The 24,308-nt window shown below is 52.4% G+C and overlaps 2 protein-coding genes and 1 long non-coding RNA gene across 3 annotated transcripts; 1 reads left to right on the top strand and 2 right to left on the bottom strand.

Annotated features, from left to right (window-relative positions):
- Positions 1–5,522: 5,522 nt before the first annotated feature.
- HOXD13 (homeobox D13) lies at positions 5,523–8,112 on the bottom strand. Its single transcript, XM_001511390.4, has 2 exons — positions 7,386–8,112; positions 5,523–6,391 (listed from the first exon to the last, which is right to left on the bottom strand). Exons 1-2 carry the CDS (start codon positions 8,110–8,112, stop codon positions 6,141–6,143), a joined length of 978 nt encoding a protein of 325 aa, XP_001511440.2. The 3' UTR covers positions 5,523–6,140.
- Positions 8,113–17,754: 9,642 nt separating this feature from the next.
- Positions 17,755–23,290, top strand: EVX2 (even-skipped homeobox 2). The gene is made up of 3 exons (XM_029072285.1): positions 17,755–18,178; positions 19,097–19,374; positions 22,676–23,290. Exons 1-3 carry the CDS (start codon positions 17,755–17,757, stop codon positions 23,288–23,290), a joined length of 1,317 nt encoding a protein of 438 aa, XP_028928118.1.
- On the bottom strand, positions 19,585–24,083 carry LOC114814288. Its single transcript, XR_003762055.2, has 2 exons — positions 23,512–24,083; positions 19,585–20,082 (listed from the first exon to the last, which is right to left on the bottom strand). It is a non-coding gene; the product is annotated as an uncharacterized LOC114814288 (long non-coding RNA).
- Positions 24,084–24,308: the final 225 nt, after the last annotated feature.

The raw sequence follows: 24,308 nt of genomic DNA, 5'->3' as shown, positions 1-24,308 counted from the left end.
GGAAGTGATCGATACTTTAGTTTCCAGGAGGTTCATACCGCGCAACAATAAAGCAAGTTCATCTCAAGCCTTTTCCCCCCATCGGTGTCAGGGTGTGTGTGTGCAGGAAGGAGGGGGAAGCTTTTGACCGTCACGGCTAATAATGGGCCGGCACGTGGGTAGCAGTTTCCCACCGCATCTCCCACCGCATCTCCTACCGCATCTCCCTGCCCGTTTGGGTTTCTTTTCCAGGACGGGAGGCTGCGGGAACGTTGAGTTCGGGGATAAGGGGGAGGATTTCTCGCCCCATGCACCTCCTTTCGTAGCTGGGTCTGGAGTGAGCGAGGGAAAGATGGAGGGAGAAGCAAAGCCGAGCGATGGTACAGGGTGGCGGACAGCTCGGATCTCTTCCTGCGGGATTCGCTGCAGCCGCACGGCCGCGGGGAGCATCTCGCAATCGGGAGCGGGGCCCTGAGACCCGGGCGGGCTAAGCAGGCCTCTGATCGGGACCACGGCCCTGCAGTCCCTCACTCCCCTCAGCCCCGCAACCCCGCAGCCATTCCGCTCTGCAGCTCCTCCGCCTTGGCGAGGGCGGGAGATGCAAATGCGGTGGGACGATAGGGAAGCTTTGGATGTCGGAGCAGATGGAAAAAGTTAGGGATATGGAAGCGGATTGGTAAACCAAGTACGCCTTAGTGCGTGTTGTGTGTTTGTTTTAGGGGCGGGGGCGGGAGAGACGCGCCTCCTCTTTGGAAATGATAAATATTTGCTTGTGTGTGCAGTGAGGAGAAAGGAATTAAGGGAGAGGAGCTGTTGTGGGAGGAGGGGGCGTTGAGCTCTCCCGTCCCCCGATTTCTCGGACCTCAGTGCTCAGGGGGTCCCCAGCGGGAGTTCAAGCTCAGAACGGGCCCGCTTCCTCTCACAGACCTCATAGGCGCTGACACCGGGCCCCACACTGATGGTTATTTGGTTTTCATCGGCTAATCGAGAAGGGTCTGAACCCCAGGTGCCCGCATAATAATAATTCTGGTATTTGTTAGGCTCTGACTATGTGTCGGGCACTGTACGAAGCGCGGAGGAGAATATAAGCAAATCGGTTTGGACACAGTCCTTGTCCGGCGTGGAGCTCACAGTCTCGATCCCCATTTTACAGATGAGGTAACCGAGGCACAGAGACGTGAAGTGATTTGCCTAAGGTCACACAGCAGACAAGTGGCGGAGCGGAATTAGAACCCATGACCTTCTGACTCCCAGACCCTTGCTCTATCCACTAGGCCATGCCTGCTTCTTCCCCCTCTGCCTCTGCCCCTCTGGCCGAGGCTGCGGCGGCGTTCGAGCTCCCAAAGAAAATGAAGAAAGAACCAGCCTCTCCGAAGTCCCCCGCTCCTCGGAGGCCTCATCCGGATGACTCCTATTCGGGCTCTGACTGAGGCCGAGAGAGTGGGAAGAGATAAGGGAGAGAGAGACAAAATCTCCCCGGCGCTGTCGATGCAGGAGGGACGAAAAGAGGTCTGGACTCCGGCGGCGGCCGAGTTCATTCATTCAGTCGTATTTACTGAGCGCTCACTGTGTGTCGAGCACTGTACTAAGCGCTTGGGAAAGTACAATAAAGAGAGACGATCCCTGTCCACAACCAACTCACCGTCTAGAGGGACCGAGTGCCTACACTTGTCCCTAGACTAGTCTTTGCTCCTCGCAGCCCTCTACTGCCCACACTGGGTTTGAGAGGTGGACGAGAACGTCTCAGAGGAGCAATCCCTTGGGATCAAGGTCCTCAGGCCCGGAGAGACGCGACAACGAGTGAACCGAGACGGAGAAACAGAGAGAGACGGACACTGAGCTCGTTGTGGGCAGGGAATGTGCTTGATGCTGTGTCGAACTCTGCCAAGTACTTAGTACAGTGCTTTGCACACAGTAAGCTCTCAGTACACACGATAATAATAATAACAGTGAGGCGGGCTCCACTGTGCTCTTGGTGCCTGCCTTTAAGACGGCATCCACAACAGAGTTGTGTTGTGGTGGCAGAGACAGCATCCAAGATTCCCCATTCCCCCTTCTCCCTCCCTCTGCCCTTCACCCTTCCCCTCCCCACAACACTTGAGCTTATCTGTATACATTTGTTATTACTCTATTTATTTTGTTAATGATGTTTATATATCTACGATTTTGTTTATCATGATACCGACGCCAGACTACTTGTTTTGTTTTGTTGTCTGCCTCCCCCGTTTAGCCTGTGAGCCCGTTGTTGGACAGGAATTGTCTCCATCTGTTGCCGAATTTGTACATTCCAAGCGCTTAGTACATTCATTCATTCAGTAGTATTTATTGAGCGCTTACCATGTGCAGCGCACTGTACTAAGCGCTTGGAATGTACAAATCGGTAACAGAGACAGTCCCTGCCCTTTGAAGGGCTTACAGTCTAATCGGGGGAGACAGACAGACAAGAACAATAGCAATAAATAGGATCAGGGGATGAACATCTCATTAAAACAATAGCAAATAAATAGAATCAAGGTGATGTACATCTCATTAACAAAATAAATAGGGTAATGAAAATATATACAGTCGAGCGGACGAGTACAGTGCTGAGGGGATGGGAAAGGAGAGGGGGAGGAGCAGAGGGAAAGGAAATAAAAGAGGGCTTAGCTGAGGAGAGGTGAAGGGGGCGTAGAGGGCGCTCCGCACATAGTGAGTGCTCAGTAAATACAATCGGATGAATGAACGAACAGCTGAAATATTCTTCGCGGTGCCAGGCTGAGTCTGCAGGCTCAGTGGCAAGAGCACGGACTTTGGAGTCAGAGGTCATGGGTTCGAACCCCGGCTCTGCCCCTTGGCAGCTGTGTGACTGTGGGCAAGTCACTTCACTTCTCTGTGCCTCAGTTACCTCATCTGTAAAATGGGGATTAAGACTGTGAGCCCCACGACCTGATTCCCCTGTGTCTACCCGAGTGCTTACAACAGTGCTCTGAACACGGCTTAACAAATTAAGTAAGCGCTTAACAAATACCAACATTATTATTATTATTTTTCCTCGGTGGTGAAAAGGGAAGTGGCCTGGCTCCCTGTCGAGGGCGGGGAAGGGAGGGCGTTCAGCGCTTGCCGGGGGCGGACGGGAGCGGCATTCCCGCGCAACGCCACCGCGAGTCCAGCAGGTGGCGCTATGGCTCCACCCATCTCCCCCCGGCGTCGCGCTCCGCAGCCGAGCACGGTCAAGATCAACGGTAAAGGGCAGCGAGCGGAGGCGCCTCCGGGCGGGGGACCGCGCATGCGCCGAAGGACCGGCTGGACGTTCAGCTCAGTGCGGTGGCATTGAAGGCCCCGAGCGCGTCTCCGAGGTAGAAACCGGTGGTTAAGCTAGCTCGGAGACTCGGAGGTCTAAAAAGATCCCGATGCTTAATGCTCTTTGGGCCCGGGGAAAAGCGAAACAAAACAATCCACTCTCCTTTGTCTGCGATTCAGACTTTTTTTTTTTCCCCCTCGAGGCCTTTCTCTGCCCCGTGCATTTCCCGGCCCCTCAGTGTCTTTCAATATCTTCCGCTTCATATTTTTCAAAAGAATGTTGCCTATTTAAAATAGACGGTTCGGGCAATGATAAAATGCAAGCGAATGTCTCTCGCGCCCTCTCTTGCTGTCCCTCTCCTCTTCCCCCTCCCACTGCAATGCAGAGTATAAAAGGAACGCATATAAATTGCATGCCCTTCATCTGGTATTAATTTAGCCGTCAATACAAATTCTCCTGAACGAGCTCGAACGTAGTTTTAATCTCGAATAAATTTACAACTTGGTGCCCTGGTTCCAACCCTGAGACATAAACTAGCAATTAAATTAAAATCAGAATCTCATCTCAACAAAATCTGGGTCACATTAGGAAACATCGTTATCAATAGAATTACTGGCTTAGATGACTTTTTTTTTTTTGCCTAGGAAATAATTTCTCTGAGGATGTATGAAAACAAAGCCGCGTTGGTTGGAAGCACATGATTGTGGGGCGAAAAGGACCCAAATTTCGGACAAAGTTTTATTAATCAACACCTCCCGCGGGCGGTGAACGTGGTGGAAGCTTCTCACTGTGTTTGGAGCAGGAATCGTGGCTTTCCCTTGGAGCCCAGACGTAAGAAGCCGGGCTCACCCCGTTCTCCTGCGGTCTAATGAGAAAACTGAAATAAACAAGTAGAGGAAAACAAAAAGAGCGTGTTGCCCTAGAGTGTCTTGCTCTGTGACTCCCCGTTCATTCAAGAAAGAAGAAAAGATTGAAAAGGATGTATCACATCAAATAATTAGAATAAGAATGACGATGTTGAAGATGAACGTTTAAGTCTAGCTAACACCTAAGTGCTCCTGGGACCTTTAGTAACTTTCCTCTCGCCTAGAAGAGAAAGCGGCTGTGACCCAAAGACTATACGTGCGTTTTAAAGATGTACAATTATGGTTTCACTTGATACTTGACAATCTGGAGAATCCCGATCCCTGGGGCCTACCGTCCCCTGTTGAGTTTTCTTTCTTTTTTTTTTTTTCCTTTTCTTTTTCCACAAGTAGTCACGTGCTTCTCAGTTCACGACCATTCCTAGTCATGGAAGCACATATCCGCTTTTCTGTTCCTAACATCCCAGCCATAAAAGTTTCTTCCCCACATAAAACTCCTCGTTGCGGGGAAGAAATACAAAGGCCCGAATCATAGTTAATATTGAAAGAAAAGTAATTTTTTATTGGAGATGTCGGGTAAAATCAAGACAGAGGAAATTGCGTTCATATTTCAAACACCACAGTTAAAGTTAAAGCAACGTTAAAATAAAAAAAGGAAGGGAAAGAGACGCGAGGCGAGAAGAAGGAAACGCAGTGGACTCTGAGCACTCCCTTGGTGGTCTTATCTGACTCTGCAGCTAATCGAAGTATTTGGAGGCCCAAGCCGTTATAATAAATAAACATAGCCGTAAGGACAACACGATCCGAAAATAAGATCAGGAGCATAGATTGCTAAGGATATGTCGGAATAACGGCCCTGGTATCGTCGACGTGGCCTGGACAATTAATGCATGTTCTCATCTACAGACTCTCAGACCGTTTGGAAAGTGATTACTTGGTGTCGTTTCCTTCAACGTTCAATCGAAAAACTTCAATGTCGGTTTTGTTTGGTTATTTTTCCCTTCCTAGAGGGTGAAGATATTTTGTTCCAACAAACTTGCGAATATTGGGGCACCCGCTATTTGCGCTAAAAATACGCATACAGGTAGGCATACATTCGTTTATTCAGCATGTCCCAGATATGCAGAATTGTTGAACATGCCTGAGTATATATGAGCTGAGTCAGTCTTCCCTCTTGGAAGAAAGAATGGCATTTCGTATCAGAAAGTGTACAGTTAGAAACTGCAGCCAAGATTAACTATCTCTCCTGCTTCGGAAAGAGAAATGCATCTAGAAGGATGCATCTTACTACTTTTAACTTAAAGAATATAAGACCATGAATCTGCCACGTTTGAAAAATCTACAATAACAACCTTCAATAAAACTTTGTAAGGCAAAAGGCAAACTCTACAGTCAGAAACCTCGTTCAAAGTTTCTTTTTAATGTGGTAATTAACCCCCCCCCCAACAATTACAGTACCTTCGGTTTCCTGTACTTTAAGCTTTCACATTAATATCAAATCGCCTCTATTCTCCCGGGCTGGCCTCCGGCTTGCATTGCGGTAATTATTGCATTGTGGTTATTTCATCCTTCCAATTAGAGGGTTTTTTTTTAATTAAAATCGTTTGGCCATAGCGGTCTGTGAATGCAAATCCTAAGTGAAAGTGTGTGAGTGCCAGATTGTCGATACTTTAAAAAAAAGATAGTGAACAGATTCGGGGTCCCGAAATTTGTAATGAAAATGGTTCACGCTAGATCAAGTCCTCTCTACTGGCCTGGAGGGGGGAAATCAAAACTTTGGGAAATACTAAAAAAGCAAAATCACCAATAGCCCGGTAAGAAACAAAAATACAAATTCAAGTTCGGCAACATTTCCTTTACAGCCAAATGCGGACACGAAAGACAAGTTGATTCTCAAAATGTCGCCATCTCCGGGAGAAGGAAAAAAAATTAAATATCTTTTCAAGTCTATCCCATAGTTTCTGGGAGGACAAGGGCTGATTCCGCTTTTATTGTCCGTTATTGCCCTCAGCCCTAGATCACGAGACATTGTCTTTGAGTTTGGAGACTATTTTCTTGTCCTTCACTCTTCGGTTCTGAAACCAAATGGTCACTTGTCTCTCAGACAGGTTTGTGGCTGCGGATATCCTTCGCCTCTTGTCCTTGTTAATGAACTTGTTAATTGCGTATTCGTTCTCGAGTTCTTTGAGCTGCAATTTGGTATACGGCACTCGTTTCTTTCTCCCACGTCTGTAGACACACATATCAGGCTGATTTAGACCCACGTCCCCTATTGGAAACGACATTACATAAAAAATTAGGTTTTTATTACAGGCGTTTAAATCCTGCCCCGATCCCTGCAAAGGCCCTGGCTCTCATGGGGACATAAGGAATGCCAGGCTGTTTACACTTTATTATTATTTACACGGGGACATTAGTAAAGAAAGATTATTTACACTTCAAAGTGAAGGCTAATTTGATGGATTGTCATTGCTTCCCAAACCGGCATCTTAACAAGCATGCGATTTTACGGCGTATTTATTGGAAACGGTAATTCGGGCACTTTCTCGGTTGCGAAAACATAAGCGCCAGTAAGCGTACACAACCAAATTCATGAGAAATTCCAATCATCTTTTCAGGTGTTTGTGTTTCGATATGCGTGTATATGTATGGGTGGATGTGTGCGCGCTCACGTGCGCGCTCCGGCTACTAAACAGCACTCAAGGTCCCCCGGGGCAAGCATTGCTCTCAAGTTTGTGTATGTGTGTGTGTGTGTGTGTATTTGGGTGTGTGTGTGTTTATGTGTGTGTTTTTGTGTATGTGTGTGCGGGGGGGGGGTGGGGAGGAGGGACATGACTTACAACACATCTTTAGAATTAGACGGACTCCACCATCTCTTGTTTATCTCCAATTTCCAATCATTATCACCATCCCCCCCCCCCACAATTAAAAATAAGAAAAGGATACACACTCCCTCCATCCTTCTCCCCGAAGAAAGAATGAAAGAAATAAAGACCAAAAGAGAGAGAGAGAGAAAGGGGGGGGGGGGGAAAGAGGGAAATGTCCTAAAGTTTCTTTCCGTCCGATTGCAGGTCTGGAACAAACGTCGGGTCGTTTTCTTCAGCGCAGGAGCGAGAGGCCCGAGCAGAAGGCGGCGGCCGAGCCGGCCCGATTTCCGCAAGAACCAGAGGTGCCGCACACTTCGTGTAACGCCCCGTCCAGCTCGGCCTCCCTCTCCCTGACTCCCTTCCGCTCTCTCGCTCTCTCTCTTTTCTTTCTCTCACCTGGAAAGGAGGATTTCCAAAAGTGTGAGCTCTGAGACTGGTCTTTAGCACAGTAAACCTGGCTGTTCCAGCCATTCGCCAGAGTCCAGGACTGGTAGCCCTCCATGGAAATGTACGTTTCGTGCCTCGGCTCCCCGGAGCCGAAGGTGGAGACCATGTCTATGTACCCGGGGACGTGCTGGTAAGGGTTGGTGTAGCCCTGGTAAAAGGACACTTCCTTGGCCCGGGAGGGGACCTCGTTGGCGGGGACACTGGTGCTGGCCAGGCTGGAGACGTCCATGTACTTTTCCACGGGGAAGGCGTGGGGGGAAGACTTGAGGGCGTTTTGCTGGAGCCCCACGCCGTGGGACATGCGGCAGCTGTAGTATCCGTTGCCAAAGTGGTAGCCGTAGCCCAGCGCCGGGGCGGCCGGGGGAGCCGGGGGAGCCGGGGCCGGACAGTCCTTGGCCGGGGCCGCCTCGGGCCGGGCGGCGGCGGCGGACGAGGAGGACGAGCCCGACCGCTCGGGAGCCCCGGCCGGGTAGGCGAAGCCGGTCGCCGCTGCCGCCGCCGCCGCCGCCGCCGCCCGGCCCGAGTGCGCCCCGAACCCCGGAGGGCTGAGGAAGCCGCGGCAGTGGGCCGAGCCCGACCCCGACCCCGACCCCGACCCCGCGGCCGGCGGAGAAGAGCCCCCCGCGCCGCCCTCTGCCCGCAGCCCGTCCATGTCCCAGCTCGACGCCCGGCTCATGGCCCCGACCCGCCCGGCCCGCTCCCAGCCAGGCCCGCTCCCACCCTGCCCTCCATGGCCCCGCGCTCCCCCTCCCCGCTCCCTGCTTCCCCTCCTCGCTCCCTGTTTCCCTTCCCCGCTCCCTTCTTCCCCTCCCTGGCCTCTGCTTCCCCTCTCTGGCCTCTGCTTCCCGGCTCCGGTCCCTTCTTCCCTACTTCGGTCTCTTCTTCCCCTCTTCGGTCCCTATTTCCCAGCTCCGGTCCCTTCTTCCCCTCTCCGGTCCCTTTTTCCCCACTCCTGTCCCTTCTTCCCCTCTCCGGTCCCTGCTTCCCTGCTCCGGTCCCTTTTCCCCCACTTCGGTCCCTTCTTCCCCTCTCCTGTCCCTGCTTCCCTGCTCCGGGCCCTTCTTCCCCTCTCCGGGCCCTGCTTCCCTGCTCCGGTCCCTGCTTCCCCCCTCCTGTCCCTTCTTCCCCTCTCCGATGCCTGCTTCTCCTCTCCGATCCCTGCTTCCCCTCTCTTATCCCTGCTTTCCCACTCCGGTCCCTCCTTCCCCTCCCCGGCCTCTGCTTCCCCTCCCCGGCCTCCTCTCCCCCTCCCCGGCCTCTGCTCCCTCTTGCTCCTTCTCCTCGCTCCCTTGCTCCCTCTCCCGCGCTCTCCCGCCCGCCAACAGGTTAGCTCATTGCGGGACGTTTATAAAAACGAAGTTCAGGTTGGGAGGGGGCGGGGGGTTGGGGGCTGTGGGTGGAGGGGACGAGGGCTGGTCCCGAGGAGTGTGTGGCCACCGGAGACCGAGCCATTGGCTGCCCGGGGACACGTGGGGGCGACCGCCCCGGGGAGCGCAGCTTCCAGCGGCCCCCTGCCCCTCCTCTCCCTTCCCCTCCCCTTCCCTCCTCCCCACGTCCCTCCTCCCACCGGACCGAGGCTTTGACTTTCCAACCGCACCAACGGGCCAAGGGATCCTCCTTCGGGGGTCCGAGGGCCCCCCGGCCAGGGGGTCGATCGTTTTCGTCTTCGCCGCGAACTGCCGAACGGAGAGGAGAAGGCCGAAAAACTAACCCGAGATCGTTCAAACTTGCCACCATTTGTTTAACCGCCCCATTTTCCCACAGCAAACAGGGCCAAACATATACACACACACACACACACACACACACCCGATAACATGTAAATGCACATGCAGTTTGGGTGCGTGCTCCAGAGTCCCGCAGACAGATTAGACTGTAAACCCGTCAATGGGCAAGGATTGTCTCTATCTGTTGCCGAATTGTACAATCCAAGCACTTAATACAGTGCTCTGCACATAGTAAACGCTCAATAAATACTGTTGAATGAATGACTCCTCTGTGTCTTCCACCCAGAAGTCCAAACGAGCCCGCACATCCTTTCTTCCACACAGACACTGGATAGTTTTCCCAACGGGCACGCCCACACTGTCAAGGTCATTGCCCCACGCGAGGAAGTGGGGTGTAGGAAGACCACCCCCACCCCCGCCCCAAGACGGAGGGTTCCTCATTCCCGACTTGGAGGGTTCATCATTCCCTACTTGCAGTCGAGACCCACTCCACTCCCACCCCCTCGGACCAGCCGGGCCAATTGTCCTGGAAGGACTTTGGGCACTGAACGTCGATTCACTGGCTACTCCAGCGGTCGGCGGGACAGCCGTGGGGAAGGAGGGAAGAGATGCCACCCCCCGCTTCCCAAACCCTCCGGAGGCCCGCGATGCCCGCAGGACTGCTAGAACCGAGGACTGGCCCGTCTGAGCCTGGGCGAGGGAGGGCCACGATGCCCACTCAGAACCGCACTGGAGGCCTCTGCGGGACACCGTGGCGGTGGGAAGAGCAATCACAGCACCAAGTTGAACGTCCCGCTCGGACACGGTTCCCAGCCGCTGCCGTGCCAAGAAAAGTTTAGTTTTGCCTCAATTCGAGGGAGCCCCGAAGTCTTGGTGGTCTGCCCCTTTGGAGAACCCCCAGAAGAGAGACATGATGGAATTGGGGGTCTCGCTAGTTTGTTTAGTCAGTGGTACCAAGTCACCACGCTTTCGTCTTTATACAAGACTTCGACCCCGTCGAAACCCCATTTCCGCGCACACCTACTCCATTAACCTTTGCCTGCTCGAGGGCTACTTGTTGCCCAACCCAACCTGCACTCCTCGAGATAGGAGAGGCTAGAAATATCCACCGCGTTTCCCCACTGCCAAGAGAAAGGGACATCTCGCGGAGGATCGACATGTTGATCGCATTTGGTGTGTTGACACGCACAGTGCAGTAACCATAAAAGACTCCCATAAAGAGGAAAGTTATGGGAGGGAGTGGATGGGAGAGAGGAGTAAGATACTTCCTTCGACCTCCCTTTTTTCTTTTTTTTTTTTCCTTTTGAAGTCTTGGACCGTGTTCCTCGTCAAGTCGTTGGCCGGAGTGGGTGGGTATAGCAGTCCGGAAAAAGGAGCACGGGCTGCGATTAGCTCCCCAGGGCGAGTTTGGCTGCGTGGGCGAAAGCTGGGGATCCGTTTCTCCCCGCCGCGTCTCCGGACCTGCATCCGGCTCTCTTGGACCCTTTGAGGAGGTGGAGAGCGAAAACCGGCATCAATATTCCGCACCTGGCAGCGGTGTCTTACAAACCTTCCATCCGATCGATCTAGGAGCAGCAAGGTATCAGAAAGACATAAGGAAAAGCTCCCAATCCACAGCAACTTTCCAAACCATTTAAAAGGATAAGTAGCTGAGAAATCCTTTGTTCCTCTGAATTCGGAGAACAATCTTCGATTACTTGGGTTACTAAAAGTCTCCTTATTTGGATCCCTTTGAAAAAAGAACAGGGCTAAGTTGTTCTCAAGTTATGAGGAATTTTTCCATCTAATAAAGGCGCTCCACTGACGCTATTTGGTTGAAATCCGAGAAAACCAAATTGAAAAGAGAGAGAGAGGGAAAAAACCCCCTCCTCTCGTCTTTCCATTTTTACTTTTCTTTTCCCGCAGAAGTTAAATTGTGTTAAAACCAATTTGCATTCAAAGGTCTGTGTAACAGACTACCTAAAGATAGTCCCCGCTTTCATAGCTTTCCTTGAGAATCGGGGTAGGGGCTTGTGATCCTCCGCATAGGATTGGTACTGGGGCATTTCGAAAGTGTAGGCATAAAAATTGAACAGGAAAAATTCAACAGGATAATCGTAGTGTTCAGTTTAAACGTATATACCAGAAAGGAGAGCTCAAGCGCTGAGTAATTCTCACATACTATTTGGATTTGCACCAAATTTAAATCGTGCGGCTTTCTTAATGTGTCACACAGCTAACAGCACCCAAAACAATTGCTAAACAAATACACACCTTTACCAAGGATATACGTAGAGTAATGGCGTTCCTCTTCGTTTATGAATTGATTAGGGAAAAAAAATCAGAAAGAAGTGGTGGTCAGCAACTTTAAAACGGAATTTCCAAGACTTTTCCTCATAATGTTCCTGTTTACTTTAGGCTCAACATGTCTGCAAATTGTTACCATTTAGTCTGATATACGGCTGTCAGGCACTTTCCATTTAACAGTATTCTGACTAGTCTGTTCTGTTAATGGAAACTCATTAGTAAAAATAAATTCCCCAAAGCGAGCTCTCCCTAATGAAACCCATTTTAAAGGCTTTTATAGTTTGAAAAAGAGGGAATTTCTGCTAAAAACGTTTTGAGAAAATGCAATGTGAGTATTTTAAAAACAAAATCAGGCTTTTTAGGAGCTGCAGAACAGCGGTTTCGACCTGCATTCCGACCAATCTTTCAGTCTCTCAACTTCATTTATGGAGTTGGCAACAAGGGCAGCAGCATGGCCCCTCCAACACACCCTTTCCTCCTTCCTCGGTGTTTTACTCTGTGAGTTGTGACCTGTCCCGTGAACTGTAATCGCCTTCATCTCGCCCCTTCTCTCAAATCATCGTGAGTCTCTGTCAGTTTGAAAAAACCGATTTCTACGCAGTATGCCAAAACTATTATAAAGCAAATTAACAACCTGGCCAGAGTCATTACAGTCATTGTGATGACAAAGATCATGATAATTCATTTTTAAAAATACAATGCCTCCTCATGCTTTAACAGCCCCTCTATTTAATCGAAAATCGTGAGGAAGAAAGCAGCGTCTTCCACTTAACTCCCAAATAAATCAAATCTTCAGTGTGTCCCAAAAGTCTGCCTTAAATAAAAGCTTCCATTATAGCAGAACCATCCCAGCTAAGTGTTCTTTTTCTTTTTCCGAAAAAGTGAACGGCAGTGTTTGCTTCAAACCAAGGTTTTATTTCCCAGCCACTGCAATAGTCTGATTTGTTTTTTTAATGCGGCCGGAGTTAGATTCAAGATTGAGTATAACGGTTCTAGCAAGATGTTATTCTTTCTATCGAGCAATTTCAGGACTGAAAACGTTGTTTTGTGTCGGAAGACAACCTTTAGGTTTGAGCCATTCAACTGCAACTTCTTTAAAAAATGACCAATTAATTGACTGTGAATTGATCATTTTTGAAGGTTCGAAACCAATGGCCCATTTCCCTTGTTGAATGAAGCTCAATTAACTGCCAACTCCAGCGATTTAGAATGGCAGTCCAAGGGAACTACAGGCACTCGAACAAAGTTAAAAAAACTACTAATTCCACACAGATAAATTGATCCCTCTGTCTGTGATATAGGAATACATATTCTTATGTTCATACACCTGTACACACGTGGGTTTGCGAGCTGCACACGCAAATGACTAGTTTCATGAGGAACAGAGTTGATAGTTGTTGAAGTGAACGTAATTCCAGTGGACAGCATTAAGCCGTAAAGACGCCAACTGCAGAGGCCTAAGGCGAAGAAGAGTTGGTGATTTCCCTCTTTTGTCCTAGTCAGCATTTGGATGAAACCATTGTCGGATTAATGTGCTTCCCGTTTTCGTTTAGTCCAGCCTGCAATACCGTAGGTCGATCACTAGATGTCCCTACAAGTTTTCCTGTTGCGACTATGGAATGTCACAGACAAGAGTTGGAACGGCCGGACTGTCTGCTGAAATAGAAATGGGCCTGGGGAGATTCGGTATCCGATTTGGAATTTCTCTTCCTCCCTTCCCTGTGACGGCAGGGGGGAAAAACCCCCAAACTAACCTAAACTGAAGTGAAGGATGCCTGACCTCTTTAAAGATGGATTCTGCTTATCAAATCATTGAATTCCTCCCTTCCTTTAATAGCCAACCTTTCTGAGAATTCAAGGCACACACAAGGAAATTCGACGCAACGCAAATTTCCTTGAGCTGCCGAGTAAAAAATAAAGGCGACACTGACCAAGATTCATTATATCTCATTCTCTTTGCCCTGGTGGGTGCTCTCTTAGCCGCCTTCAGAGTTTCGAGCAATTACAATAATGGATTAATGCGCCCATGGAGACAATAATAGGAAAGTCAAGTACAGCACTGAGAGCCCTCCCGCACTTTGAACCCACCCTCCCCTGTCAAGTTTATGTCTGACCCTTCCCATTTATTCTCTGAGCATTTTATTACCTGCAATAACAGTAATGGTCTCCCCGCTTCACCTTGGACGGCTCGCAGTTGACCAGAAAACAAATATTTAGTCTGGAATCCCAACAATTCTTGAGTGAGAGAGTTTAAGAGCTGGAATTTTTATGCTGTTCTTCAATCAATCAATCAGTGGTGTTTACGGAACCCTTACTATTTGCAAAGCGCTTGGGAGAGCCCAATACAGCAGAATTAGCAGGCACGTTCCCTACCCATAATGAGCTTTCAGTCTAAAGAGGGAAACAGACATTAATGTGAATAAATAAGTGTTCTTTAATACGTGATTTTAAGACATGTATGTAAGTGCTGTGGGGTTCTTGGTCGCTAGCTTCTCTCAGTTTGCACTGATGTAGTCTCTCTCAAGTACTATCTTAAAACATGCCTGCAACAACCATTCTTTATCATTACGAGTGACCCTATGGGAGACAAAAGGGAAACTGTGGGTTGCACGGAACCGACTCGTATCTCTCTGTATTCTGAATGACCACGAATGCTTATAATAAAATAATTAGGCTGACCAGAGAAGTGTATGAGAGTCTGTAATCTGGTGTATTTACCTACATTCATCCCTTACCTTAATGGGGTTCAAATTTAGCAACTTTTTGATCACCCTTTAAGCGTGTCCAAGATAGGATTATACAGAATATAAAATTGCTGTATGTCTACATAAAATGAGGTAAAAACACGGAAAGTCATGTCTGCTCTATGAATGGATGGATTTTAACTGAACTCAATTATATATCATTTTTGTTACCTCAACACAGTTCAGCGGAAGATTACTAATGTCTTTTATGGCATGTAATTTCCCCGCCATGGATTTGAGAGCATTTTTCTCAATAAATGGCTCCTAACATGAAATATTAGCATTATTTAAAAGGTGCAAAATATTTCTTAAAACCACCAATTAAGAACCCTCGTAGGAAGCCTCCCAAGGATTTTTTTTCCCGCGGGTGGGGTTCCCCTTAAGAAGCTTGGCTGTGGTGTGGGGGGCGAGGGGTGAAAGGGGGGGGCGTCTTGCCCGTTTTAGTGACGGGGTCTGGTTGGGATTCTGCACACGTTTGAGGGACTGGCCGCGGTGAGACGAAATGAGTCTCTGGCTGGGGTTTGGGAACTCCCGAGAGCAGGGAAAGCATTTAAGAAAACAGATGAGGGCGCCAAACGACAGCAGTAAAGCCGCCCATTTCTCCCCCTGAAGCTGCTGGTTGCCTTTGTAAGCTTGTAGCAAGCATCCTGTTGGCTACGTGATGAGTTCGAGGGCCGGGGCGCTCTAATAATCCATCATTATTTCAACTCTGTTTCCAAAGAAACAAAAAAAAAGGAGAAACTTTTCCTCTTTAAGTAGAGACTTTTCTTCGGGGAACAGCAGGAAAGACGCGGAATGGGAGAGGGGGTGGGGAACGGAACGGGATTGGGTTCAGGTGAGGAGCAGTTCGGAACCATGGCCTTTGCAGCCTCTGAGCCAGGAGATGTGTGGGTTAAGAGGCTCGGGATCGGACCGAGGAAGCGGGATAGGCCCGCTTGGTTATTATGTGGGACTCAGGAAGGAGAGATGGAGGTAATGGTCCAGAGTTAAATCTCAATTGTCTGACAGGGAAAAGTAGAGGGCTGGAGGTAGAGGTGTGTGTGTGTGTGTGTGTGTGTGTGTGAGAGAGAGAGAGAGAGAGAGAGAGAGAGAGAGAGATTGGGGGAGGGGGCAGTGTGTGGATGAGAGAGAGACAGAGACAGAGAGAGACAAAGGATAGAACCGTTTGCTGGCTATGATTTCCGACTGCTTCCATCTTAGTCCAAATTGGGTTTTAATAAAACTTTTCCCTGGCACCCACTTGGGAAGTAGCTGTAAAATACAACGCAGCTGGACATCCATCAGGCTGAAAGGCGCAGTCAAAAAACTTCGGGATAGAATACTGTTTTTAATGAACAAAACACACACCCACACATGCACACACGCACACACAGACACACACACAGACACACACGCACACACAAATATCTGAAATTCTCCCTAAAGTGTCTGTCTGTGGCTGAAAGAAAATGATACAAAAGGAAGATGGGAAAGGCTTTGGGCAAAGGAGCCCGAAACAGGCGGCCTTGAAGGGTGTGTGAGTGTGAGTGTTTGTGTGTGTGTCTGTGTGGGGGTGGTTCCAGGCTAGGGGACAGATTCCTTTCGATCCACCGCTTCTCAGGATCCCGTTCTTTCCCAGCCGAGGTGGCGTTTTGCAGTGGTTTCTCCCTGCTGGTGAAGGAAGATTGGGAAGTATTTGGTCGATTCTGGGGCCAAAGGCCCTTTTGCCCGTTTGGGGGTCGGGGAGAGGTGGAGATCGTAGACGACCGCGGAGGCGCTCACGCCAAAGGATTTATCTTCGGTAAAATGGTTGCCATCAGCGTCATTATGACTATCAAAATGATCACCGAGAGGGGGGACTTTCGGAGTGTCTACTCCTCTCTGCTCCCAAGCTTAGGTCAATGAGAGAAGCCGGCGGCGACCCCCAGCGCCCCGGGAAAGGATCAGGAAGATCACGGAGCCACAGGTAACTTTGGAGGTGGAGGAGGAGAAAGGGAGAAAGGAAGAAAGAGATAAGATATGGATTTCAAAAGAATAAAAGGAAGAAGAGGAGGTGTGGGAGAAAGAGGAGAAGGGAGAGGAGGGGCGAAAGAGGGAAAAGGAGTAGGAAGTGAAAGGGAAAAAGAGGCAGAGGAGGAGGAGGAGAAGGAAGGGGCAGAGGAGAACGTAGAGGAGGAGGAGCAGAAGGAGGAAGATGTAAAGGAGGAGGAGGAGGTAGAGTAGGAGGAGCAGGAGGAGAAAGAGGAAGAGGCAAAGGAGGAGGAGGAAGATGAGATCTAGTCTCTAGTTACCGTGTTGTGGTGTTGAACCTGAAACCGGTTTGATTTCCGAAAACGATTCCATTCAAAAGAAAAAAAGAGTTACAAATGTGAAAGGAGATTACAGCGCTGCCCATATGGCGCTTTATAGGACGGACGCGTTTAAAGTTATTTGTTGAGTCCTGCGATCAGACCACGCAGCCCAGTCTATTTCCTCCGAGGGGGAAAAAATCGTAGCGAGAGGACCATCAATCAGCAGGATTATAAAAAGTAGAAATGTTATACCCAGAACTCAGAATTCAATAACCATAACGTGTTAGAAAATAAGAGTCGCCGTGATTCTTTCCATTCGGAGACGGCCGGAGAGGCACTCCCCTCGGTGGGGAGCAGGAGTTTGGCAAACTCTCCTTGGGAGATTTGGGGTTTGGGTTGCTGGGAAGGGTGGAGGGGAGAGAGGGGGCGGAGGGGACATAGCGTCCTGTTTGGGAAATAAAATACCGATCTGGTTCTTTAATCGGCAGGAAAAGTGAGCCAGACGGCCAGACCCGGGCGGGATGAGCGTCTCCCCATAGCCCCTACCATACTGGCCCCCTCCCACTCTCCAGCAGCTTCGCTGGTAAAAAGGGGGGGGAATAAAATCCGGAATCGGCTTTCTGCCCAGAACCCCCCCCCCCCCACATACACACACTCCCCCCCCGTCTCCAGTATTATCTATTATTACCCGTATAGTTCTGTCCGAGGGAAAAACGGGAAGGACGCTGCATCATTAGGACCTAAAACGCAACAAAACAAAAATCAGAGCATAATGATGCACCTAAATGAAGGGGGATATGTCGCGCCGCTGATTTTATTAATCAGACTGTCAATTTCACCCCAGAGACCAAAGCCCTGAGCAGTCGAAGCAGGATCTGATCAAGCGAAGGACAAGAGCTCTTCCTCTTCACTCCTCGTCTTCCCTTCCTTTCTACCTGGATCTATTTGTCTGCTCCGAAGCCGCTTTCATTACCCAGTGACAGGAGCTTGTATTTATTTGCTTATAAACCCGTTACAATAAATGATTATTCGAACGGCGTCATTCGTACCTTAATGACGAGCGCTCCTTTTTGATGAATGACATTTGGGGCTAGGAAGGATGTATGGGTCATTCTGACCAGCCATTCCCTCGCTTTGGCATCCCGCACTTTTTTCCGCCTCTCTCCGAAAAGAGGGAATAATCTCTAGAGCCGCCGGCCGGGGCTGAAGGCGAATCGGCCCCCCGCCGCAGCTCCTCGTTTAGCGCCGACCCGCCGGCGACTCGGGCAATTTTTGGGGGGATCGAGCCGAGATGATGGAAAGGATAAGAAAAGAGATGATTCTGATGGAGCGGGGGCTGCACGGTCCCGCCGCCGCCGCCGCCGCCGCCAAGAGGTTCTCCGGCTTGTCGGACCCGGCGGGGAGTGCGGTGCTGGAGGCCCTGGACACTTCCCCGCACAGTCCCCGCCTGCCCACCGCCTCTCTGCACGGCTCTCTGGGCGACCTGCCGCCCAAGGGCAAATTCGAAATCGACGCCTTGTTCCACCTGCAGCCCCCGAGCGGCGACGGCCCGGTGGCCTCGGACGGTCCCGCGGCCGAGGCCAGGAAGAAGCCCGGCCACTATCCCGACGGGGCTCCCGATCCCGACATCAACGGCGACCTGGAGGTGGGCTGCTCGGCTCTCCGCTCGCCCGCCGGCCTCGGTGCCCCCCAGCTGAAGGACACCCCCGGCAAAGGTACCAACTCCCCGGGAGAGGGAGGGGGCAGGTGCCAACTTGGGAGCCCAGCGTGCGGGGCAGGGTCACGCACCCTCGCCAAGCCCGCTTCCTCCCAAGAAGCCCGGGGAGAATTCGTTGCAATCTGGGGGGGACGGCTGCGGGTGGGGTGGGGGGCACACCCTTGCCCGGACCGGGTTGGGCACGCCGCCTCCCTGGCAGTGCCCTCCCCGGGCAGGGCAGAGGAGGCCTGTGCAACTGTGTCTGTGCAACTGTGTCCGTGTGTGTGTGTGTGTGTGTATGTGGATCCCGAGCGGGTGCGGGGAGCTCGGGGGGGACTTGGGTCGGTCCCCGGGAAAGGGGGTCTGTTCTCGACAGAACGGAGGGGGCACCTTGGCGCTGCCATTCTCAGCTTCGAAGGAAAGTCAGTGGGCACCGCTGGGGTTTCGGGCCGCTCCGGGCCGCGGTCCTTGGGAGGCGCTTCGGTCCTGGATGCTGCTGCTGCTGCTGCTGCTGCTGCTGCGGCTGTTCTTCAACGAAAAAGCAAGAAAAGCAGCCCAACCCCGCCGAAGAGGAAGGGGAAGCGGATTCCCCAGTCGCCGACCCACCGAGATGCCCGCGCCGGCCACCCGGTTGACCGGCTGGGCCTCGGACGGGAACGACGCCGCACTTGGGGGAAACTCCCTCGACCAGTCGAAGTTCTTTCGGCGGGGGAGTGGGAATGAAGGGATTCAAAACCTCTATTGATTCTCCTCGCAGCAGGAATCCCTTACGGGGACGGCGAGCTTCCATCAGCCCAGGACGGAGGCAGCGGGCACAGCGATGCCCACCCGGCGGCCACTTTATTCGACGCCCCCGCCAGTGTCGCCTCGCCCCTGCTGCCCCGCCGTGAGCCAGCGTTTCATGCAGCGTCTCGTGCATTCTCTCTTTGCTTTTCAGGGTATTCGGAGGGCAGCTCGGCCGCCTCCACCACCACCTCCTCTTCTTCGTCGTCGTCGTCCTCCTCCTCTTCGGGCTCCGGCTTAACCAACCTGCACGGCGGCAGCGCGCTGGGGAACTCGGGCTCCGGAGCCGATCAAGTGAGACGGTACCGCACCGCCTTCACCCGGGAGCAGATAGCCCGGCTGGAGAAGGAGTTTTACCGGGAGAATTACGTGTCCCGGCCCCGGAGGTGCGAATTGGCAGCCGCTCTCAACCTGCCCGAGACCACCATCAAGGTATTTTCTGCGGCGACCGGTTGCGGGATCGCTCTGTGCCGTCCCCTTTCTGTCTGCCTACCTGCCTGTCCATCCACCCCTATTTGGAGTCCCGAAAAAGGCCTGTGCCCTTTCCTCCCGCACAGCTCGCCCGCCAAAACTCTTAAAATAATCCCACCGATGTAGGGGTGCTCCCGGGACGGGAGTAGGGAGACAGGGAGAGCCACGATATCGATTGGGATCGTTTTATTGCATAAAGCCCAGCGGATTGTCCTCTTCCTCGCCCTCTTTGTCGGGCCACCGGAAAACCCCCTTAGTCTTTTGTTTCTCTACGATCCCTTGAGCTGGAAACTTTCCCTTCGCTTTTGTGGAAAAAAAAAATCGATCATTTATTTTCCTTACCGGTCGTTACCGTATAATCACAGTATAAAGGTTAAGAAGGAGAGGAAATTAGAGATGACTAAAAATGTACATCCCAGATATTTTATGGGGCAGAGCGAATGACCGGTAAACAGGGTCCCAACAGTCTTCTTTTTTCTCCTCTCGCCCCTCGAACTCCGCTTTCTTTCGGACAAAAGATCGGGGAGCGTTCTGCAGGAGGAAACGGGTTTCGCTACTTAAAATTCAATCGGTGTCCTTTGTTCGGAGACGAACCCGTTTATTGACTCTTCCGGATGGAAGGTCTGGGCCGATGGATGATCCGATGACACTCTTGGTATATTCCATAACCTAGAAAGGAAGGGGGGTGATGAAGGGGAGAAACTTCCTTACAACCCGATACTTCCTTGTGGAGGGAGAATTCCTACATTTGGACCGGTCTCGTTCATTCATTATCTGGGAGAAATAGCGAAATATAGTTTCATGTGTTTGGGGGAAAGGTCACAAAGAGAAGGCCCCAGATCCGAAATGATGACAATCGGAGATTTTGAAATAACGCATTCGCTGATTCTTAAAGCAATATTTGGGCTTACATGCCAGTTCTTGTTTAGATAAGTGTGCCTGCACCTTATGCCCCTCCATAACCTACAAGAAAGCCTCGAATAAAAACTGTGGTAGCTGCTTCTCTTCAAAGGAGCCGAATCAGCCCTGAATCCATCTGCACATTCCTGTGCTTCGTGTGCAATTGGGCGGGGTGAGGGGGAGGTAAAGAGGGAGGGCAACGGGGAGAGGGCGGTGGAGAGATGGAGGTGGAAAAGAGGTAAAAGCATAGGTTTCCACCTAGATAAGGCAAAAGGTTGGCACTGCCAGCAGGAGAAGCCCTGGCAAATGGGAGGATGAGTGGGAAGTTGGGCACATCGGACAGCAGCTGTCTGAACTCCCTCCAGCTGTGCGGAGCAGGGAGGTGGCATGTCAGGACAGTGGGGACTTTGAGTGGTGTGTGTGTGTGTACACACTTGCAGGAGCTGGGTGGAGTGAGGAGAGACTTGCATGGGAAGGTGTGTGTGTGCACACACTTGCAGGAGCTGGGTAGAATGAGGAGAGACTTGTATGGGAAGGTGTGCCTACACACTTGCAGGAGCTAAGTGGAAAGGAGAGACTTGCAAGGGATGGGAAGGGGGGGGGGTGTGCGTGTACACACTTGCAGGAGCTGCGTGGAGAGAGACTTGCATGGGAAGGTGTGTCTGTACACAGTTGCAGGAATGAGGAGAGACTTGCATGGGAAGGTGTGTGTGCTTGTGTGGGAGTGTGTAGACATGTGCAGGAGCTGGGTGGAATGAGGAGAGACTTGCATGGGAAGGTGTGTGTGTGCAAACTTGCAGGAATGATAGACTTGCATGGGAAGGTGTGTGTTTGTGAGGGTGTGTAGACAAGAGCAGGAGTTGGGTGGAATGAGGAGAGACTTGCATGGGAAGGTGTGTGTGTTTGTGAGGGAGTGTTGTAGACATGTACAGGAGCTGGGTGGAACGAGGAGAGACTTGCATGGGAAGGTGTGCGTGTACACACTTGCAGGAACGAGGATAGACTTGCATGGGAAGGTGTGGGTGTACACACACTTGCAGGAATTATAGACTTGCATGGGAAGGTGTGCGCGTACACACACTGGCAGGAACGAGGATAGACTTGCATGGGAAGGTGTGCGTGTACACACTGGCAGGAACGAGGATAGACTTGCATGGGAAGGTGTGCGTGTACACACTTGCAGGAATGAGGATAGACTTGCATGGGAAGGTGTACACTTGCAGGAATGATAGACTTGTATGGGAAGGTGTGGGTGTGCACACACTTGCAGGAACGAGGATAGACTTTCATGGGAAGGTGTGGGTGTATGCACCCTCGCAGGAACGAGGATAGACTTGCATGGGAAGGTGTGGGTGTACACACACTTGCAGGAATGATAGACTTGCATGGGAAGGTGTACACTTGCAGGAATGATAGACTTGCATGGGAAGGTGTGGGTGTACACACACTTGCAGGAATGATAGACTTGCATGGGAAGGTGTGGGTGTGTACACACTTGCAGGAACGAGGATAGACTTGCATGGGAAAGTGTGTGTGTACACACTTGCAGGAACAAGGATAGACTTTCATGGGAAGGTGTGGGTTGTAAACACTTGCAGGAACGAGGATAGACTTGCAATGGGAAGGTGTGGGTGTACACACACTTGCAGGAACAAGGATAGACTTTCATGGGAAGGTGTGGGTGTGTACACACTTGCAGGAATGAGGATAGACTTGCATGGGAAGGTGTGGGTGTACACACCCTCACAGGAACGAGGATAGACTTGCATGGGAAGGTGTGGGTGTACACACACTTGCAGGAAGGAGGATAGACTTGCATGGGAAGGTGTGCGTGTACACACTTGCAGGAACGAGGAAAGACCTGCATGGGAAGGTGTGTGTGTACACACACTTGCAGGAATGATAGACTTGCATGGGAAGGTGTGGGTGTACACACCCTCGCAGGAACGAGGATAGCCTTGCATGGGAAGGTGTGGGTGTACACACCCTCGCAGGAATGATAGACTTGCATGGGAAGGTGTGCGTGTACACACCCTCGCAGGAACGAGGATAGCCTTGCATGGGAAGGTGTGGGCGTGCACACGCTCGCAGGAACGAGGCTAGCCTTGCATGGGAAGGCGTGCGTGTACACACACTGGCGGGAGTGATAGACTTGCCTGGGAAGGGGTACACTTGCAGGGATGCCAGACTTGCATGGGAAGTTGCGTGTGTGTGTGTGTGTGTGTGTGTGAGGGAGCAGGGTGGGGCGAGGCGGGGCCCGCGTGGGAGGGAAGGCAGGCCCCTGCCCCAATGCCTCACCCCGCTGTGTGTGTGTGTGTGTGTGTGTGTGTGTGTCTGAACGGCGCTGGTCGCCCCGTCCCAGGTGTGGTTCCAGAACCGGCGGATGAAGGACAAGCGTCAGCGTCTGGCCATGTCGTGGCCGCACCCGGCCGACCCCAGCTTCTACACCTACATGATGACGCACGCGGCGGCCACCGGCAGTCTGCCCTACCCGTTCCACTCGCACGTGCCGCTGCACTATTACCCCCACGTGGGGGTGACGGCGGCGGCGGCGGCGGCGGCGGCGGCCTCGGGGGCGGCGTCGCCCTTCGCCACGTCCATCCGCCCCCTGGACACGTTCCGCGCCCTCTCCCACCCTTACTCTCGCCCCGAGCTGCTCTGCAGCTTCCGACACCCGGGGCTCTACCAGTCCCCGGCCGGGGTGGCGGCGGCGGCGGCGGCGGCGGCGGCGGCGTCCTCGGCGTCCGGGGCGCCCCCCAGCGGCGGGGCGACGCCCTGCTCCTGCCTCAGCTGCCACAGCAGCCAAGCGGCGGCGGCGGCGGCGGCGCTGGGCCCTCGGGGCGGCGGCGCGGACTTCCCCTGCACGGCCGCGTCGCAGCGCTCGGAGAGCGGCTTCCTGCCCTACTCGGCCGCCGTGCTCAGCAAGACGGCCGTCAGCCCCCCGGAGCCGAGGGAGGAGCCGCCGCTCACCAGATAACCGGACCCGCCCAGCCATTCTCCTCCCAGCCGTCCTCCTCCGGGCGATTCCCCTCACACGGCCCCCCCCCCCCCGCCCCCCCAGATCCCTCCGCCGCGGGGGGCGAGTGCCGGCTGGCGGACGGATCCCGCCGCGCGTCGCCCCTTCCCTCAGAAAAAAAAAAAGTCCCTTCTATTTTTTTAATCCTCCTTCCCTCCTCGCCCAGGACCCCGCCACCTCACCTCCCCGGCAAGGGTGGTCGAACTGTAGCCGGACGGCGGAAAAGCCCCGCCCCGAGCGGCGTTCGTGTCGATTTTGCAGAGTCGTCGCGGATGGTCCTGGCGGTCGTCGGGGACAACGGGGGCCCCACCGGGCGATGGAGGACCAGCCAAGCGAGAGGGGACTGGCAGTGGCGTGGCAGAAAACCGGAGAATCCCCCCCTCTTCCCCCGGGGGTGTGGCTTTGAAACTTTGGGGGGGGGGCCCCCCCTGCAGTCCGGCAGAATGAGAAGGGTTTAGAGCGGAGGCCGCGAGAGGGGAAGAGCGAGCGGGTCTGGCAACAGTGTCTGTGGACCAAATGGGCCAACGGTCTCCCAGACGGATCGGGCGTTGCCTTTTCCCCTTTCCATTCCAAGTCCCTCCCTTTGCCTCTTGCGTTTCAGTCCACTCGGGTTGGAGACATCTTCGCCGGCCTCGTGCGAAGGAGAAACCGGTGGCTCATGAGGCCGCTGGGTTGGGCCGGGACGGGGGAGATGGAGTGGAGGAGCTCGAGGGGCATTTTAAGCTCAGCTTTCTATCAACGCTATCTGGGAAATACTTGAATCTTTAGGGATATGATATTATTCTGCAGCATCTACCTTAGAGACACTTTAGTAAATCAGATCCCCCCCCCGTACCCCCTCACCCTCCCTGACACACACCCCCTTTCCTTCTCTCCCCCCCCCCCCCGGGTAAAATTGCTCTGGGCATTATTTCACGCATGTCGATTGCGTCTTTACCTCCGAAAACCCACCTCTGGGTAAGTAAAGACCCGCTTTACC

This window comes from Ornithorhynchus anatinus, chromosome 9, assembly GCF_004115215.2.
Source record: "Ornithorhynchus anatinus isolate Pmale09 chromosome 9, mOrnAna1.pri.v4, whole genome shotgun sequence".
NCBI classification, from domain to species: domain Eukaryota; kingdom Metazoa; phylum Chordata; class Mammalia; order Monotremata; family Ornithorhynchidae; genus Ornithorhynchus; species Ornithorhynchus anatinus.
The sequence above is the reverse complement of the archived record's forward strand: the minus strand, read 5'-3'. Positions and strand labels throughout refer to the sequence as shown.